The sequence below is a fragment of the Ranitomeya imitator genome, chromosome 6, assembly GCF_032444005.1.
Source record: "Ranitomeya imitator isolate aRanImi1 chromosome 6, aRanImi1.pri, whole genome shotgun sequence".
NCBI lineage: Eukaryota > Metazoa > Chordata > Amphibia > Anura > Dendrobatidae > Ranitomeya > Ranitomeya imitator.
Genome location: NC_091287.1, coordinates 400,924,666 through 400,945,612, shown reverse-complemented (window position 1 = coordinate 400,945,612; position 20,947 = coordinate 400,924,666). Strand labels below are relative to the sequence as shown.

Sequence of the window (20,947 nt, the reverse complement as noted above, 5' to 3'; positions counted from 1 at the left end):
AAAAATTGACCTGCTGCGGTATGGCGAGAAGGGCCACATGTTTAGCTCTGCGAGTGAGCCGCAGGCGTCTGTGGACGCATAGTGGTTAAGGGCTTTCTTGAAATCTCATCCACTATGCAGTAACATCTGAACGCTGCGGGTTGGATGCTGCACAAGTACAAGGCGTCCAACCAGCAGGGTTTACTGATCATTAGAGTTGAGTGAATTTGTTCAGATTTGGTTGCCGAATCTGAATTTGCCATATTCGGCCCATATTCGAACCCTATTCATGCCAAATGTATGTTTGATGATCGGCTCCGAACATATTGGGTAAGTTCTACTCCCAATGACTAATGACGTTCGGCTGTTTTCGACGAATCCTGCAAAACAATATTCGATGGCAATCATATTTGGAACCAAATCCGAACAAATTCGCTCAACTCTACTGATCATCTGCACATACCCTTAGGCCGGTTTCACACGTCAGTGGCTCCGGTACGTGTGGTGACAGTTTCCTCATGTACCTGAGACACTGACTCACGTAGACACATTAAAATAAATAAATGAGTCGCTGCACATGTCAGCGTGTTTTTACAGACCGTGTGTGCGTTTGCAAAACACGGAGACATGTCAGTGTTCGTGGGAGTGCATGGATCGCACGTACTGCACATGGATGCTGTCTGTGTGCCGCCTGAGGACCACACGGAACAGCGCAACAATAAGTGCTGTCCCCTGTGTGTGGTGCTGAAGCTGCCATTCATCCCTTCTGTCCTGCTCGGCTGAAAGCAGCGCTCGCAGGAGAGAAGGGATGAAAGATCAAGTTTTTTTCTTTGTTTTTTTTGTTTAAGTTTGGGGTCACCTCCCATAGGGGTGGAGGCGCATATTCATCACTGTAATGAGCGGTACCACGTAACCGCTCACACAGGACAAGATGCGGCGCTGAGAGGAGGCATCGCGGGAGCTGGGTGAGTATTTCTCTACAAGCGGGCGGGCGCACGGGGGGTGAGAGGCGGGAGGTGACCCCAAACTATTTTTAACAAAAAAAAAAAAAAAACAACTTGATTTTTCATCCCTTCTCTCCTGCACGCGCTGCTTTCAGCCGAGCAGGACAGAAGGGATGCATGGCGGCTTCAGCACCACACACAGGGGACAGCGCAGTCTCTCCTGCACGGTCCGTGTGGGCCTCAGGCGGCACACGGCTGCAGCATGTGTGCCACACTGATGTGCCACGTGAGCACACGGACAACTCCGGTACAGTTTTCTCCGGTACCGGAATTATCTGGACGTGTGAGACTGGCCTTAGACATGTGTATGCAATGCGTTTTTTAAAATCAGCTTTTACATACAGTAACTCTCTATGCAATTTAAAAATTGCTTTAATAGTTTGAAAAATATCTTATATGCAGATATAGATAAAAAGATAGAATAGATACCAGTAAATACAGTGGCTTGTAAAAGTTTGGGCAACTCTGATCAAAATTACTGTTATTGTGAACTGTTAAGCAAGATGAAATGATGTCTAAAATGGCCTAAAGTTAGATGACAGTTCCGACCGATGCAAAAGTTTATGCCCCTTGGAGATCTGAGTACTCCGATAACTTTGTAAAAAGTTTCAAAACTTACTTAGCCTGTTAGGGTTATGGCTTGTTCACCATCATCGTTAGGAAATGCCAGCTGATGCAGATTTCTCACCTTTATAAAAACCCAGTCTCCTCTAACCTTGTGCCAAGAAACAGCAGCCATGGGTTCTTCTATGCAGCTGCCAAGCACTCTGAAAATAAAAATGGTGGAGTCCCACAAAGCAGGAGAAGGCTATAAGATGATAACAAAGCTTTTTCAAGTTGCCCTTTCTTCAGTGCAAAATGTAATTAAGAAATGGCAGTTAACGGGAACAGTGGAGGTCAAGATAAGGTCTTTAAGGCCAAGCAAAATTTCAGTGAGCTGCTGGTAGTATTGCTAGAGAGGCAAATAAGAACCCCTGTTTGACTGCAAAAGACCTTCAGAAAGATTTAGCAGGCTCTGGAGTTATGATACATTGAACAGTAGAACAGACACCTGCACAAATATGGCCTTCAAGGAAAAGTCAACAGAAGAAAACCTCTCCTGCATCCTGACCATAAAAATCAGTGCTAGAAGTATTGAAAAGAAAATCTAAACATGACGTATTTTGGCAACAAGTCCTGTGGACTGATTAGGTTAAAATAGTACTCTTGTTGTGAATTCCGCTCTTGGGCTCCCTCTGGTGGTTGTAAGTGGTATGGCTGCTCCTTGGATTTAGCAGTCTGCAGCTGCTTCCACTAATTGTCTTTCTGCTTGGCTATTTATGCCTGGCTCTTCCCTTCAGCCAGTGCCACTTGTCAATGGTTCCTGGTTGGATTCACATCTCTCTTGGATTTCCCTGTTATCCTGACCAGTTCAGCAAAGTTAAGTCCTTGCTTGCTCTTTTCTGTCCACAGGTTGTGGACTTATCCGTTCTGTGCTTTCTATGTTTTGTCCAGCTTGTCAGTATGGATTAATTCAGTTAAGCTGGAAGCTCTGGGAAGCAGATTTACCCTCCACACCTTTAGTCAGGTGTGGAGATTTTTGTAAACTCTGGATTTTTTGTAGTTTTTTACTGACCGCACAGTATTCCATCCTGTCCCATCTATCTAGCTAGACTGGCCTCCTGTGCTATATCCAGGTTTCATTCTGTGTATGTCTTTTTCCCTCTCCACTCACAGTCATTACTTGTGGGGGGCTATCTATCCATTGGGGATTTTCTCTGAGGCAAGATAGTTTTCCTGTTTCTATCTTTAGGGGTAGTTAGTTCTCAGGCTGTGACGAGGTGCCTAGGGAGTGTCAGGAGCATCCCACGGCTACTTCTAGTGTTGTGTTGAGCTTAGGGACTGCAGTCAGTACAGGTACCACTTCCTTCAGAGCTCGTCCCATGTGGCTCCTATACCACCAGTTTATAACAGTACAAGTGGCCAAAAATGAATTAAATGCATCTCAAAAGGGAAAAAAAAATTCTGAGCCATTTTTTTTTCTGTGTCCCGTGCTCTGTTTTGTCTTTTTTTTCCTCTTGATCTCTGGGTGGTTCAGGATTTATGCTTTGGCATGGATGTTCAGGGTTTGTTTTCTCATGTGGATCAACTTGCTGCAAGAGTACAGAGTATCCAAGATTATGTTGTCCAGACTCCGGCTTTGGAGCCTAGAATTCCTACTCCTGATTTGTTTTTTGGGGACAGATCCAAGTTTTTGAACTTTAAAAATAACTGCAAATTGTTTTTTGCTTTGAAACCCCGTTCTTCTGGTGATCCCATTCAGAAACTTAAAATCATCATATCCTTGCTGCATGGTGACCTTCAGGACTGGGCATTCTCCCTTGAAACAGGGGATCCGGCATTGCTGAATGTAGACGCATTTTTTCAAGTGCTCGGATTATTGTATGACGAACCTAATTCTGTGGATCATGCAGAAAAAACCCTGTTGGCCCTGTGTCAAGGTCAGGAAGCGGCAGAATTATACTGCCAGAAATTTAGGAAATGTTCTGTGCTCACTAAATGGAATGAGGATGCTCTGGCTGCTATTTTCAGAAAAGGTCTTTCTGAAGCCCTTAAAGATGTTATGGTGGGCTTCCCTACGCCTACTGGTTTGAGCGAATCTATGTCTCTAGCCATTCAGATTGATCGGCGTCTGCGCGAGCGCAAAGCTGTGCACCATATGGCAGTGTCCTCTGAGCAGAGTCCTGAGCCTATGCAATGTGATAGGATTTTGACTAGAACAGAACGGCAGGAATTCAGAAGTCAGAATAGGCTGTGTTTTTACTGTGGTGATTCTGCTCATGTTATTTCTGATTGCCCTAAGCGTACTAGGAGGGTCGCTAGGTCTTACCATCAGTACTATACAGCCTAAATTTATCTTATCTGTGACCCCGATTTGCTCATTGTCGTCCTTTTCTGTCATGGCATTTGTGGATTCAGGTGCTGCCCTTAACTTAATGGACTTAGAATTCGCCAGGCGCTGTGGTTTTTCCTTGCAGCCTTTGCAGAGCCCTATTCCTTTGAGGGGCATTGATGCTACACCATTGGCCAAGGATAAACCTCAGTACTGGACGCAGATGACCATGTACATGGCTCCAGCACATCAGGAAGATTGCAGTTTTCTGGTGTTGCATAACCTGCATGATGTTGTTGTACTGGGTTTTCCATGGTTACAGGAACATAATCCGGTGCAGGATTGGAAAACTAGGTCTGTGACTAGTTGGGGTTGTCAAGGGGTACATAGTGACGTTCCTTTGATGTCAATTTCCTCTTCCCCCCTCTTCTGAGGTCCCTGAGTTTTTGTCGGATTTCCAGGATGTATTTGATGAGCCCAAGTCCAGTTCCCTTCCTCCACATAGGGACTGTGATTGTGCTATTAACTTGATTCCAGGTTGTAAGTTCCCCAAGACCCGACTTTTCAATCTGTCTGTGCCAGAGCATGCCGCCATGCAGAGCTATGTTAAGGAATCTTTGGAGAAGGGGCATATTCGGCCGTCTTCAGCACCATTGGGAGCCGGTTTCTTTTTTGTTGCTAAGAAGGATGGCTCCTTGAGACCCTGTATAGATTATCGTCTTCTTAATAAGATCACGGTCAAATTCCAATACCCCTTGCCTTTGCTTTCGGATTTGTTTGCTCAGATTAAGGGGGCTAGTTGGTTTACCAAGATTGACCTCCGAGGGGCATAAAATCTTGTTCGTATTAAACAGGGTGACGAATGGAAAACTGCATTTAATACGCCCGAAGGCCATTTTGAATACCTCGTGATGCCATTCGGGCTCTCTAATGCTCCATCTGTGTTCCAATCTTTCATGCATGATATTTTCCGCAATTATCTTGATAAATTCATGGTTGTATATTTGGATGATATTTTGATTTTTTCTGATGATTGGGAGTCTCATGTGAAGAAGGTCAGGATGGTATTCCAGATCCTTCGTGATAATGCTTTATTTGTGAAGGGGTCTAAGTGCCTATTCGGAGTTCAGAAGGTCTCTTTTTTGGGTTTTATTTTTTCTCCCTCGTCTATGGAAATGGATCCTGTTAAGGTCCAAGCTATTCATGACTGGTTTCAACCCACATCTGTGAAGAGCCTTCAAAAATTTTTGGGCTTTGCTAATTTCTATCGCTGTATCATTGCCAACTTTTCCAGTGTGGTTAAGCCCCTTACTGATTTGACGAAGAAAGGCGCTGATGTGACGAATTGGTCCTCTGCGGCTGTTGAGGCCTTTCGGGAGCTTAAACGCTGATTTACTTCTGCCCCTGTGTTGAGTCAGCCGGACGTTTCTCTTCCTTTTCAGGTTGAGGTTGACGCTTCTGAGATTGGGGCAGGGGCCGTTTTGTCTCAGAGGGATTCTGATGGTTCTTTGATGAAACCGTGTGCTTTTTTTTCCAGAAAGTTTTCACCTGCGGAACGCAATTATGATGTCGGCAATCGGGAGTTGTTGGCTATGAAGTGGGCGTTTGAGGAGTGGCGACATTGGCTTGAGGGAGCTAAGCACCGCGTTGTGGTCTTGACTGATCATAAGAATCTGATTTACCTCGAGTCGGCCAAGCGGCTGAATCCTAGACAGGCTCGATGGTCCCCGTTTTTCTCCCGTTTTGATTTTGTGGTCTCGTATCTTCCGGGATCTAAGAATGTTAAGGCTGATGCCCTCTCTAGGAGCTTTTCGCCTGATTCTCCTGGAGTCCTCGAGCCGGTTGGCATTCTTAAGGAAGGGGTGATTCTTTCTGCCATCTCCCCTGATTTGCGGCGGGTGCTTCGGGGATTTCAGGCTGATAGGCCTGACCGCTGTCCAGTGGGGAAGCTGTTTGTTCCTGATAGATGGACAAGTAAGGTAATTTCTGAGGTTCATTGTTCAGTGTTGGCTGGTCATCCTGGGATTTTTGGTACCAGAGATTTGGTTGCTAGGTCCTTTTGGTGGCCTTCCTTGTCGCGCGATGTGCGTGCTTTTGTGCAGTCCTGTGGGACTTGCGCCCGGGCCAAGCCTTGCTGTTCCCGCGATAGTGGGTTGCTTTTGCCTTTGCCGGTCCCTGAGAGGCCCTGGACGCATATTTCCATGGATTTTATTTCGGATCTTCCTGTTTCCTAGAAGATGTCTGTTGTCTGGGTTGTTTGTGACCGGTTCTCTAAAATGGTCCATCTGGTACCTTTGCCTAAGTTGCCTTCCTCCTCAGATTTGGTTCCATTGTTTTTTCAGCATGTGGTTCGTTTGCATGGCATTCCGGAGAATATTGTGTCTGACAGAGGTTCTCAGTTTGTCTCTAGGTTTTGGCGGGCCTTTTGTGCTAGGATGGGCATTGATTGGTCTTTCTTCGGCGTTTCATCCTCAGACTAATGGCCAAACTGAGCGAACTAATCAGACCTTGGAAACCTATTTGAGATGCTTTGTGTCTGCTGATCAGGATGATTGGGTGGCTTTCTTGCCGTTGGCCGAGTTTGCCCTTAATAATCGGGCTAGTTCGGCTACTTTGGTTTCACTTTTGTTTGTAATTTTGGTTTTCATCCTCGTTTTTCTTCGAGGCAGGTTGAGCCTTCTGATTGTCCTAGTGTGGATTCTGTGGTGGACAGGCTGCAGCAGATTTGGACTCATGTGGTGGACAATTTGACGTTGTCTCAGGAAAGGGCTCAACGTTTTGCTAACCGCCATCGGTGTGTTGGTTCCCGGCTTCGTGTGGGGGATTTGGTTTGGTTGTCTACTCGTCATGTTCCTATGAAGGTTTCTTCCCCTAAGTTTAAGCCTCGGTTTATTGGTCCTTATAAAATTTCTGAAATTATCAATCCGGTGTCTTTTCGTTTGGCTCTTCCAGCCTCTTTTGCCATTCATAATGTTTTCCATAGATCTTTGTTGCGGAGATATGTGGTGCCCGTTGTTCCCTCGGTTGATCCTCCTGCCCCGGTGTTGGTTGAGGGAGAGTTGGAATATGAGGTTGAGAAAATTTTGGATTCTCGTTTTTCGAGGCAGAGGCTTCAGTATCTTGTCAAGTGGAAGGGTTATGGCCAGGAGGATAATTCTTGGGTTGTTGCCTCCGATGTCCATGCCGCCGATTTGGTTCACGCTTTTCACTTGGCACGTCCTGATCGGCCTGGGGGCTCTGGTGAGGGTTCGGTGACCCCTCCTCAAGGGGGGGGGGGTACTGTTGTGAATTCCGCTCTTGGGCTCCCTCCAGTGGTTTTAAGTGGTATGGCTGCTCCTTGGATTTAGCAGTCTGCAGCTGCTTCCACTAATTCTCTTTCTGCTCGGCTATTTATGCCTGGCTCTTCCCTTCAGCCAGTGCCACTTGTCAATGCTTCCTGGTTGGATTCACATCTCTCTTGGATTTCCCTGTTATCCTGACCAGTTCAGCAAAGTTAAGTCCTTGCTTGCTCTTTTCTGTCCACAGGTTGTGGACTTATCCGTTCTGTGCTTTCTATGTTTTGTCCAGCTTGTCAGTATGGATTAATTCAGTTAAGCTGGAAGCTCTGGGAAGCAGATTTACCCTCCACACCTTTAGTCAGGTGTGGAGATTTTTGTAAACTCTGGATTTTTTGTAGTTTTTTACTGACCGCACAGTATTCCTTCCTGTCCCATTTATCTAGCTAGACTGGCCTCCTGTGCTACATCCTGGTTTCATTCTGTGTATGTCTTTTCCCTCTCCACTCACAGTCATTACTTCTGGGGGGCTATCTATCCATTGGGGATTTTCTCTGAGGCAAGATAGTTTTCCTGTTTCTATCTTTAGGGGTAGTTAGTTCTCAGGCTGTGACGAGGTGCCTAGGGAGTGTCAGGAGCATCCCACGGCTACTTCTAGTGTTGTGTTGAGCTTAGGGACTGCAGTCAGTACAGGTACCACTTCCTTCAGAGCTCGTCCCATGTGGCTCCTAAACCACCAGTTCATAACAACTCTTTGGCCACAATGATGAAAGGTATGTGTGGAGAAAAGGCACAGAATTTCAGGAAAAGAACATATTGCCAACTATTAAGCATGGGGGTGCATAATGCTTTGGGGTTGTGTTGCAGCCAATGGTACGAGGAACATTTCATGGGTAGAGGGAAGAATGGATTCAATGAAATTTTAACAAATTCTTGATGCAAACGTAACATCTGTAAAAAAGCTGAAGAGGATGGCTTCTACAAATGGACAATGCTCCTAAACGCACATCAAAATCCACAAAAGACTACCTCAAAAGGGGCAAACTGGAGGTTTTACTATGGCCCTCACAGTCCTCATCTGAACATCACGGAAAATCCATGTCTACGCCTACAATATAGAAGTGCATGCAAGACGACCCAGGAATCTCACAGAACTGGAAGAATTCTCCAAGAATGGATGAAAATCTCTCTAACAAAAATTGAAAGGCTACAAAAAGCATTTACAAGCTGTGATACTTGCAAAGGGGGTGCTACTAAGTACTAACCATGCAGGACACCCAAACTTTTGCATGAACCCTTTTATAATTTTTAAATGTAGAAAATGAAAATATATTCATTTTTTGCCTAAAATACAAAGGAAATGTGTCCTCTTTAACTTTAGGCCTTTTAGAGATTATTTCAACTTCAACTTACTTAACTGTTACCAATAACAGTAATTTTGAGCAGGGGTGCCCAAACTTTTCCATGTCAAGGTTGAGTAGATAGGTAGAATAGATGAAGGCTAAACATGAAAGGCACTAAAGGGTGTGTGTGTGGGTTGGGTTGTGAATTTACTGTACTTGGCTGTTGAAACACCAGCTGTCCTTTGAGAGGTGTGCGTAAAAATTGGGTAGCACAGGTATGGTCCATGCGCTGTCCAATTTTTTTCTAGCACCCATTGATTTGCATTGGCAAGTGCGATCCAATTCTGGCAGACAATCACAGCATGCTGCAATTTTTTCCTCAGTCCGATCGGAGCTAAGAAACAACTCAGATGAGCAACGAATCATTTTATAACATTGGTCAGAGTGCACTGCGATGTTTTCTCGCACTGCACATTTTCCCTGAAACAGTTTGAAAATCCGACTGGGGACTAGCATGAGAGACTAGAGTCTAGTCACTAGACTATTTCAAGGACATCCTCAGCAGGCATCGCTACGCCCTTCTTCAGTTGACTGACAGATCTCCCAGGTAGCCAGGTTCAGATTCATGATGTTCGTAATTCGGGCATCATGAATCCAATGACAGATTCTAGTTAAGTGAAGTAGGAAGTAAAACTGGAACACAAATCGATTGTAATTACCCTCCATCTAGACTGTAATGACTGACATTAATCGGGCATATCACACAAGCCTTACCCAAAGTAAACATCATGCCTTTTGCTGGCAAATTCTAGCAAAGCACATTTTTTGATTCACAAATGACCCCTAACAATACATACCTCCCTTGTATGCTTAAGGTTTTTGGTTAATACTTTGAAATGGTGGATGCTGTCGTCAAAGCATTTTACAGAGAAAGACATGCTGTCTGAGGACTTCACCTGGAGAGAACAGTATTTTATGAGACTATACACAGACATTAAAACGCTTAAAGAGTATGTTCACACATCGTTCTTTCATGGGATTTAAATTCCATGTAAAAAAATAGTTAAAATTTATTTCAATGGGAAAATAGGTCTATAATATTCGTCAGTTTTTAACCATTGCCACTACCAACCTCTTACAATTAAAAACACATCAAAAGCAAAAAAAAAAAAAAGAGAAAAAGCGTTTGTTTGTTTTTTAACAAAACCACGCCAAAAACCTTGCATCTCTAAAAAGCAGTTTTTAAATGGAAAATCTCCACAAAATAAACTTAAATTTTAACATACCCTTACTATTAAGCTGAATAGTCAAATATTGTTCCCAACAGGCTCCAATGATCAGCCTCACTAAGATTTTAAGTGAGCTGTACCTCAACTATTGAATTGCAGATTTCTTTCTGCAATATCCTGAATAGCTACAGGTCTGTCATGTACAATAAATCAAGGTTTTTTTGTTGTTTGTTTCAAGAGCTTTAGGACATGTCAAAAGATAACTTTCCGTAACTCCCTTTTCTATGGAATGTGAAAACATATGCTGTTTGATCGGCGCTTTAAAGAGAAAAAAATCTAAATATTTAAACATTCACTAAAAGGGGGGATATCTGGCAGGCATTTATAAAGGGCCTTTTTTAACTATCTTTAAGCCCTAACCACATTTGTAATTAGCTTTATTATTAAATTCCTTACACTTCTCCATGTCCTGTTATTTGCTGTATGTGTTTTTTCCCTTTACTTCCTGTGATGTTTCATTTAAGAGGAGTCTCAAACAGGACATCACAGGAGGCTGGGACTGCACTCACTGCGCTGCGGTGTCGATCACCACTCCTGAAAATCGGACATCAGAGGGTGTCACTTTTCACAGCTACTGTCACCGCCGTCCCCTGACGACATCACCTGGTTCAGTAGTGGTGATAGAGAAGTTCTCACATCTTTAGTTACCACCATTGAAGTCACTGCTTTTAACACTGGAGTCTTTTCCCCTAAAATGAATCATCATCAACAGGGGGTGGAGATAGAGGCAGTGTGAGTTACACCAGAACCGGCCCTTATGACGATTCACTTGAGGGCAGTAACCATAGCGCTGTCCCACAGCTTCACACACATAATGGCATTATTAGATTTCATTAAAACACCCATGAAGTCTTTGAAGTCCATTAATCACACGACTTATACCATTTGATACAGAACAGTTTGATAAGACACACTGATTTGGTAAAAACAAACGTGATTAAAAAAATTCCTCAGCACATTACGATTAAACAGCTCTTACCGTGCAAATAGCTTGTGTTAGGTGTTTACAGCCCTGCCGGTACACACCATTAATTGCATCTGACCTAAAGAAAAAAAACAAAAAAAAAAACAGTATAACTAAAGAAGAAAAGGAATAGAGCAAAAGAGGCCTAACATACAAAACTTACAATTACTTCCTTGGCTTAAAGCAGGGGTGGGGAATCTTTTTTCTGCCAAGGGCCTTTGGATATTTATACCATCCTTTCGGGGTCGCACAAACTCTGCCCCAAAGTGCATCCTGACTGGCACTGGTGTCAGGACGTAATCTTTCATTGCATGCCCTTTAGTGTTCAGTAGTGAGCACTGCATGTGTGTGCTAACAGAGCAAGAAGAAATTAATGAGCTGGTTGTAATCAAAATACACCTCCCTGCTCAAGAATGTGGTCCCTGAGAATCTGCTTAGGTGCCTGAAAAAAGGTCATCGAGGGAAGTAAGTGGCCCTGGGGCCTGAGGTTCCCCACCCCTGGCTTAAAGGTGGATCAATATAAAGCAAATAGGAAGCAGGAAGTACGAAGGTACATGTATTGTCAAAGAATAACCAAACCTGAAGCAGGTTTATTTGTTGCAGGCACTCCACCTGCCCGCAGATCAATGGGTGTCTCAGACCTCAGATCCCCACTGATCACTCAAAAGTTGCCTGAGCACAGAGAGTTAAATGAGAATTAAATAGCAAGAATATGCTGTGCAGTCCATGCTTTCTACTTAATGTATGTGTGCTCTCATACAGAAGCTGCTGTTCTCATGTCTCCAAGGTGCACAGTTCTCGGGGGGACTTTTGAGAAATGGGGGGGGTTAGGACCAAGACCTCCAATTAAAAGTACCTGCTATGCAAGTATTAAAAAAAACAAACTATTTAAAGGATTAGTCAGTTTTCAAATCATAGTGGATGCCTTCCAAGCTGAAATGCATTAACTAAAGGGTTCGCTCAAGTTAGCTTATAAATCGGACGGGTGCAATGCAAAAGGAAAATTGCATTGCACTTTCTTATTCAATGAGGCAGTGCAAATTTGCATGTTTTTCCTCAGTTGCTATAGGGTTGAGGGAACAAAAAAAAAAAAAAAAAAAAATCACAGCTTATGGTCACATATATAGGACGAGACTTCCGAATGGATAGCCTTCCTCATTTCTATTCTACCTGCTTCCTTGTTAATTATAAACTACGCGCATAATTGGGACATTTTTATTTTTTCATTGTAATTTTTATTGAATTTTTCAAATTTGCAGGAAAAGAAAAAATTATCAGGCCTTTTGGATTTTTCACTATCATTTACAGGTTTAATCAGGTAATTTGTATTTTTGATGATTAATCTTATTATTGAACAATAACAGTGCTGCTGGTCAATCCAAAAGGATAATAAACCTGAATATATAAGAAAGCAAAAGTGCGGATGTCTGTCTTAGAACAATCTGCGTGTGTAGAATTATTACGCAACTAAATGAAAAATGTAAATGTTCCCATCTCATTTATTTTCATTTGTTAAAGTGAAAACACCAAACTCCTCAAAATGTAAAAAACAAACATTTCTGACATTTAGAACAAATAAGACAAACAAACAAACAAAAAAAAAAAAAAAAAAATTAATAATAATAATAATAATAATAATAATAATAATAATAATAATAATAATAATAATAATAATAATAATAATAATAATAATAATAATAATAATAATATTATTATTATTATTAATAGGTGACCAATATAACCACCATTCTTTTCAATAACAGTTTTAAGTAGAGAAGTGAATGTGATCGGGTCCCTCCTTATTCGGCAAGCTATAGCGCTTTCCGAATAAGCTGCAGAGGGAACCCGGATACCTGGATCACTCCGGCTGATCAGCTGTTCGGTTCTGCAGCTGCATGCGTCGCAGCTGTGAGACAGTCACAACACATGTATGGAGAGCCTGTTTGTTGGGCTCTCCGTGCATTTGTCGTGACGGTCACACAGCCGTGACACATGCAGCTGCAGAACCGAACAGCTGATCAGCCGGAGTGATCCAGGTATCCGGGTTCCCTCTGCAGCTTATTCGGTAATTGCTATAGCTTACTGAATAAAGAAGGACCCAATCAAATTCACTTATCTCTAGTTATAAGCCTTCAATCCATGGAGCCCATCAATTCCTTACTGTTGATCTTTTTGGACAGCACCAACCACAGCCTCCCAGACACTGTTCAGAGAGGTGACTGTAAATCTCTGGTTTAAGAAGGGCACACAAGTTCTCAATTAGGTTTAGGAAGGGGCCATGTAATTATTCTTTTATCTTGAAGGTCTTTACTGGCAAGCCAAGCAGAGGAGTACTTTGATGTGTGTGATGGATAATTGACCTGCGTAAAAATCAGGATTTTCTTTAAAGATGCAGACTTTTTCCTGTACTACTGCTTGAAGAAAGTCTTAAAAACTGTCATTACGTTTAAGAGTTGATTTAGAGTCCATCTAGAATCCAAAGGGTCCGACTAGCTCATCTTTGATAATACTAGCCCATACTAATACACCACCTCTACCTTGCTAGCATGAGTCGAAGTGGAAGTCTGCCGTTACTGATCCAGCCACGGGGCCATCCATCTGGTCCGTCAAGAGTCACTCATCTCATAAGTCCATAAAATCTTTGAAAAATCCAGTGCTGTGGGGTTGGTGTCAATTTTGGTGTGGATAAAAAAAAAATTTGGATCAGTTATGAAATGTCCTATAAATGTCTATTCTATTCCTGATCTAAGGATCTTGGCTTTTAGTTGAGATGAATCTGTGCTGCACTTTATGTACAAGCTCAGTAGTGAAGCTCCTCCTCTACAGATCAGAGGTAAAAGGCACTGGGAAGGAACGCCTGCAGCACTGCACTCATCTCAGAACTGCTAGAATTTATAGGAGAACAGGATTAAGGAAAATACATAACTTGATTATTGTATCATAATGGTGATGAAAATCCTGATGTTACCATACAATAAATTTATCACTTAAACATGATCCATGTAATAGGGAGTCTGGAGTCAGAGTCCATGGAAATTGAAGCTTCTGAGAGGGAGGTTTGGCTTACTGACTATACAGCCTTGGAATAATCTGTCTTCAGATATTTCTTTGCCCAGTTTGTTTCTCTTTTGCATCTTGATCTGTGGTGGATGGGTTTCAGCCTTCCTTACCCTGATCATGTCTCTGATCACTGAACACCTTGCACTTCTGGGCCTCCAGGGAGACTGCAGCTCTTTAATATGACAACACTAGAGGATAATGGATTACACCGGTTGTTTCACATTTGATTCCTCTCAAATTTTTGGCAGTTAATGCGCAGCTTTTTTTCTCACCACAGTTTATTGCGACCCTGTTGACTACTTGCAACAAATCTTTAGATGGTTCTGTGAGCATGCCCCAATATCGTAAAAGTCTTAAAGAACGATGCAGCACTCTTGAAATATTTTTTTTTTTACTTCTCAGTCAGTTAAATCTCTTTTTAGGCCCATTTTTCCTCAGGAAAATAAGCTGCCTATTAATTCTGCACATCTTGATAAAAGGTGTTGATATCCTTCGGCTACACCCTCCCATATTACACAAATAAACATCAGATCCCAGAATCATTCAAGTTTATACAGCTTGGAGTTGGAAAATAAGCAATAGAAAAGAAGAATATGATTCCGCAGCGAGCCCGCCCCATACCCGCCAGGTGATGGCGGTGTATTCCAGCCAGGGCCTGCTGCTAACAATCGCGGGTGGAGCAGTGCTCAGCTCGCTATTGTTAATCTGTTAGATGCCGCTGTCAATACAGTAGCATTTAACACACACCGAAGTGCACATCATTTTCTTCGCCCATCAGCACACCAGTGATGAGATTGCAGGTCACCGATGTGTTGTAATGACAGCCGGGTGTCAGGGGACGCCTGTGACAGATTACGGAATTCCTTTGAAACCATGCCTGTGGCCAGGCTTCAATCAGGGCTATTGGCAGGAAGGCATAAGCTAGATGGTAATTCGAACAAGTCTATTTCTGGCCAACCCCAAAGTTCTACGATCTGATTGAATACTGATTCAGTTCCCACTCCCCTTGTCTCATTCGTGTCCGACTTAGGAAATCTGCCGTCCGATTTTCTGTGCCTTATGTGGAGTGCTGACAACGATCCTAAGCTGACCTCTGCTAGATGAAGGATGGATTTTGTTACGTCCATCAGGGACAGGGACCTGGTGCCTCCCTAGTGGTTCAGATATGCTACCACCACTCGGTTGTTCGAGAACACCTATACATGGTGGATTGAAGGGAGCCTAGAAGGCGAAAGAGCAAGTTTTACCGCTAACAGTTCATTCATGTTTGAAGAAGCTAACTTTTGTTCCTTTGACCAAAGACCTTGGATTATTTGATCTCCTAGTTGCACACCCCACCCCAGGGGCTTGCGTCCATGTATAGGGTTTGGGATATTGGCCATACCTAGGGAACATACCTGGCTAAATTGTTTGAATCCGCCCACCATGCTAGAGAGCGTGCTGTTTCTGATGAGATGTTTAACCGCCCTTCTAAATCTCCTCCTAGGGATGCTTCTGCTGCTAATATTTCCCACTGTAGCTCTCTGGTATGGCTTTGGGCCCACTGGACCGCCGGAATACAGGCTGTCATCAATCACAGCAGTGACATTGCCTTCTGCAAGGTGGTGACAGGGGAGTTTCTCATATTTGATACCAGCTGTATCACGTTTTGAATTTTTCCCTGTGGGATATGACATTGTTTGTTCGAGTCTAGAATTATTCCCAAGCACTCTTGCAACCGACTCCGTATGATTCTGAATTTGGATAAATTCAAAAGCCATCCCAAACTCGTCAGAGACCTCATAACTTTGTCTAGCTGTTTGCAGTGATGAGCGGAAACACTTATTACCAGGAGGTCGTCCAGAATATTTTGTGGGCCATAACTTCTGCCATTATTTTGGTGAATACCTTTGGGGCAATGGCCAGGCCGAAAGGGAGTGCCCTGAACTGGTAATGTTTTAATTCCCCCTAAATTTTTACACTCAGTGAGAAATTTTCGATGGTCCTTGTGGATGGGTACATGGTAGTATGCGTCTCTCAAGTCTAATACAGTCATGAAGCAGGACAGGAAAAGTATTCTCACAGATGATTTTATTGTTTCCATTTTGAAATATTGGGTTTCCAGAAACCTGTTCAATTTTTTTAAATTTACAATTGTCCTGTACGTCCCGTCTGGTTTCTTCCGCAGAAAAAGAGGAGAGCAAAATCCTTTGCCTCTTTCTTGGTAGGTGACTTCTTGTAGTACGTCCTTCTCTATCAGACCTAGAATTTTTTTCTGAAGGGATAGTTGTTAGTCTTCTGCTGCCCTTTGAGGAGTGACTATGAAGAAAGGGGTTTGGGAGGGAATTAAATTTTAGTTTTAGGCCTCCATTTCTTTTTTTTTTTTTTAATGTCCAGTATCCATGTACTTCTGGATATTTTTTTCCCAGGCCGGGAGAAAGTAGGCCAACCTCCCTCCGACCTGGGGAACACCATCATTGGGGTTGTTTTTTTGTTATCGGAGGGTTTGTTGAACATGAACCCCTTGCCTCTATTTCTTTTATCCTCCCATCCATCCTTGTGGCCTTTTGTGGGTTTTCTTCCCATTAACCTTCTGTTCCGAAAGGGCCTTCTGTAAGACTGGCTGGAGTACCCAGGAAAATATTTTTTCTTATCTCCTGCCTTGCCCAGAACATCGTTTATTGCAAATATCATTTGGTCCAAACAGGAACTCGCCCTCGCAAGGAATGGAGCAGAATTTCAATTTTGTTGGCAGATCCCCCGGCCAGCACTTGAGCCAGAGGCCTCGCAGCATTCAAAATGGAAGCGGACCTGGCCGCTAACATGATAGAGTCTGCTGATGCGTCTGCTAGAAATGCTGCTGCTCCTCTCAGACTGAATCTAGAATTGTTTCTCCGGGGACTTTCTCTTTCAATTGTGAGTACAAGTGGTCTAGCCATATCATTAAGGCTCTGGCAGTGCGTGTGGCGGCTATGGCTGGTTTCAACCCCCCCAGCTGCCTCCCAGGAGCCCTTTAGAAAAAGGTCTGCCTTTTTATCCATGGGGTCTTTTAATGTCCCCATGTCTTTTTTGGAGGCTTTTGCCATCGCCACATCCACCTTTGGCGATTTCCCCCAAAAGGAGCATACAGGGTCATCAAAGGGGTTAGAAGACCCTTTTTTCTGGTCTCTTCCACTCTCTCGATTAAGGACTGGATTTTTTCATTTACTGGAAATGCCCTCAGTTTTTTTTTTTCTTCTAGTCCACTAAACGTTAAGTCCTGGACTGATTTTGTGAGTCTACCAGCCCCATGGTTGTTCTGACCGCTTTCACAAGAGCGTCTGTCTCTTCAATCGGGAAGCATCTGCGACCCCCTTCTGAGGATGAGGAAGAAGGGGAAGATGACTAATCACTTGAGCCGGACAAGTCACTCCCCGCCTCACTAACACTTGATTCAGGGGACCTGTGCCTGGACCTACATTTTTTTTCTTTGAGCCTTTAAGGCCTTTGGGGGCATTGTCTACCTGATTTTTAATTAGCGTTCTCAGGTCTGATGCAAACTTCGGGGACACTTCACAAATTGTTTGCTCTATGCAGGTAGCACAGAGCCTCTTTCCCCACGCAGTGGGTAGCTCTTCTGTGCAGATCGCACATGTCCTAGGTTTGGACTTTGCTACACATTTCTTCCCCTATGAGAGAAACAGACCCTAGTTAAAGGGTGGACTTTCACGAAGTTCACTTACCCTCCAGTAGAAAGAGAGATACCGGCTTTGTCCCAGGGACGATTTCCACAGATGGATCCACTTTTGGCCCGGCCGTTCTGCTTGAGCCTCTGCTGTGCTGAGACCCCGAATGACTGCCGCAGCCGCGTTGCTTGGAAGAAGCCTCTCCCTGCTGCTGCTGTCGTTGCTGGTGCTGTTACTGCTGCCTCTGCTTTTGCTGCCCATGATGAGGGGACTGCTCTTGCAGGACCTGCTCCTCCGGCTGCTCCTGGTCACTCACAGCCTCTGAGCACCATTTCTTGTGAGTTTTCTGCATTTAAATCTTCCTCAAGGCCTCCCCTTAATTCCGGCGACGCAGCGTGTTGTGATCGCTGGTATCTCTCAGTGATAGACCGCGCTAACCATGGGATTGCCTCCGCGCATGCGCACTACAGATTTCCCTGTAGTGCTTTGCGGTTGCTCTCGTCATAGGGGCCCGGTTCGCATGTGTACAGATCCCTCCATGTGTCCTGCCGCCGGCCATTCCTTCCTGAAGAGCCAGCGGAATTGCAGTAAGGTGACCGCCGTTACCTTTCTGCCCTGGACGGTCCAGCGGCGTTCCAAATGAGATGACCGCTGTCACCCCGAAGCCAGCATCTCTGGAGAACCCACGGCCCTTTGTCATGGATGGCCTGGCGGTGTTCACCTAAGGCGACTGCTGTCACCTAGCTGCCCGGCCTGCCGGCCTGTGATTATCTCAGGAGAGGCAGACTGATTCTTTCTTCACTGCCTCTCCCCACACACCCTCAAGGTCCGCTGACCCCAGCGGTGGCACATCGGGGAATAAACCCACCCCATCAGAGGCAGGGAACCCCCACTGCCTGGATCAGACTGGTCAGCCCCCGGCATCCCACGATGTTCTACAGGTATGTTTCCACATTGACTGTAGGTCGTTCCTCCATCAGGAACAGGAAACCAACTGATACGGGAGAGAGGTACCGCCTTTTTATCTGTAGGTTTCCTGTCCCTGTGGGACGGATCCCCTCTCTCCATGGTGCGGTCATGGGGGAAAGAGAAACAAAAGTTATGGCTCTGGTAGAAGATGAGGAAAAAATGGAGATGGAAAAATGGAAATTGGCTTCAGCGTGAATGGGTAAGGCTGTATTTGCAGAAAATTGGGCACGTGCCGTTACAGCTGTGGTCACACTGTACTCAAGAATCCGGAGCGATATAATATATTTTAGGTCGGGGGGTGGGAGGTCAAGATGATAAATGTTATTTTGTCCATGTGGACATTTTTCTGGTCACCATATTCCACTTACCTTACTGTTTCCTATACAGAACAGCAGTGTAAATGCCAGCAGTGCATCATGGGAACTAAAAAGAGAAGCTGCAGAAGAAGTGGGCACACACCTCTCTGTGTCCTCCATACATGTTAGGAGAATGGGGTCCCTAGAACCCCATTACAGGAGGCCATCTTTGCTAGCAGCTTTCTGTATTGAAGTTTATGACATTTAGGCTGCAGTCAGACAGTTATATGTTCTCATGAGAGACAATTAGGCAGATTATGCTAATGACCCTTGGCTCAAACTCTGTCAGAGTGTGATCTTACTGTGAATAGAACATTGGATAGCACTCGACCATTTCATACGCTCGTGTGAATGAGTCCTAAAATGAACAATGGGGAGAGCTATATCCACTCATGGTCTTCCCCTCTCCTAAGCACCAATGGTGGGTAAAAAGTGTCTACCTATTATTCTCATGGTTGCACAATACATTTTCTGGACTACTATCAGGAGCTTATGGCATATAATAATATTAATATACTGGAAATGTCTACGATGGTAAAGCCCCTATAAGTTTTGAGGTCTTTGAGATTGATCAGAACAATATGGATCTCGGACCAGAAAAGGTTGTGCACCCCTGCTTATAAGGAGAAAGATGTTTTCACGTTAGTTCTACAAGTAAGCTGATATAAGTGTGAGCATGTATGAGGAATGCTGCCATTTCTGGTCATTATATGGCTTGTATCCTACATTTTTCACCAACTTTCTCTTCTTCAGACTTCAACTCTAATTTGCAATTGACTGAGCTAGCTTGTGGAGACTAGCTGCTATGAAGTCTTCCCATCACTAAGCACAGAAAAAAAAAGTGATGCCTGCTCTTTTTCCCTTTTGTAGAACACAAACAGCAGAGCCACAGAGGAAATTGAACAGCAGTACTGACTAGTGCGGCTGTGAATCCAGCTTGGGGATAAACTAGCAACAATTTGCATAATCTGTTTCTCTGCCCCTCACTCTCCCTCTTACACACAGACTTGAATATGTTGAGTACCCCTACACCTTACTGTGCTAGCAGTCTATCTTGCCTTGAACAAGATGTACAGTATATTAGCCATTGTTTTTTCCAGAGATAATTAGGAGGTTTCAAGGATGTAAGGAGGGACGAAGTGGGTCACTATTGGAAAGAGAAACAGAATAGATAATTCTCTGATCATACATTACAACATTTTTTGTAGTCACTTGTACAATTGATTTTTTCCCTTTCGTTATTTTGCACACCAAAGTTATATAACAAACTACTCACTGTTTCTGAAACCAAGACATAACGCCATGCTCCAGAACCACCCAAAGCAGCTTCCACCCAAAGAATCGTGAACTCTGAAAGGTAAAGGTTGTTTATTCTGTAATCCAAGTGGTACAAAAGCCAGGACCATTATCATGATATACAAAAAACGACTAACTGGCTAATTTAAGCCATGGGAAGAAGCCCATAGCCCAGCAGTGACCAGCGTTAGCCTGCAGTCCCACGTAGCACATGGTGCGTGAAGCATGTATTCAAGATTCAGCTAAAAAGCCATTTCATATAACAGCATGGGTCATTTTGACTGTTCCTTCCGTGTAACACTATAAAAGAAAATGCAATGTAACTGACACCACCCTGTCCCGCTTATATAATAATATAGATACAGTTATATGAAAAAGCTTGGGCACCCCTAATAATCTTAAGCTTAATGTTTTCTAAAAATGTTTTTTTTGCAACAGCTATTTCAGTTTCATACATCTAATAACTGTGGGACACAGTAATGTTTCTGCCTTGAAATGAGGCTTATTGTACTAACTGAAAATGTGCAATCTGCATTCAAACAAAATGTGACAGGTGCATAAGTATGGGCACCTTTATTTTCTTGTTTGAAATACTCCTACCTACTTTTTAGTGACTTACTAAAGCACTTTTTTGGTTTTCTAACCTCATTGAGCTTTGAGCTTCATAGCCAGGTGTATGCAATCATGAGAAAAGCTACTTAAAGTGGCCACTTGCAAGTTTTTCTCCTGTTTGAATCTGCTCTGAAGAGTGGCATCATGGGCTCCTCAAAACAACTGTCTAATGACCTGAAAACAAAGATTACTCAACATAGTTGTTCAGGGCAAGGATACAAAAAGCTGTCTCAGAGATTTAACCTGTCAATTTCCACTGTGAGGAACATAGTAATGAAATGGAA

General features: G+C 43.6%; 1 protein-coding gene across 2 annotated transcripts in view; it reads right to left on the bottom strand.

The window, feature by feature from the left end:
* OSBPL1A (oxysterol binding protein like 1A) overlaps nt 1-20,947 on the bottom strand; it is a 237,663-nt gene that overhangs the window by 142,057 nt on the left and 74,659 nt on the right. For both annotated transcript variants that reach the window (XM_069731208.1, XM_069731209.1), the window contains 3 exons: nt 20,032-20,105; nt 10,742-10,805; nt 9,331-9,429 (listed from right to left, as the gene is read on the bottom strand). In XM_069731208.1, coding sequence (XP_069587309.1) covers nt 9,331-9,429; nt 10,742-10,805; nt 20,032-20,105 — 237 coding nt within the window. The remainder of the gene's footprint in view (nt 1-9,330; nt 9,430-10,741; nt 10,806-20,031; nt 20,106-20,947) is intronic.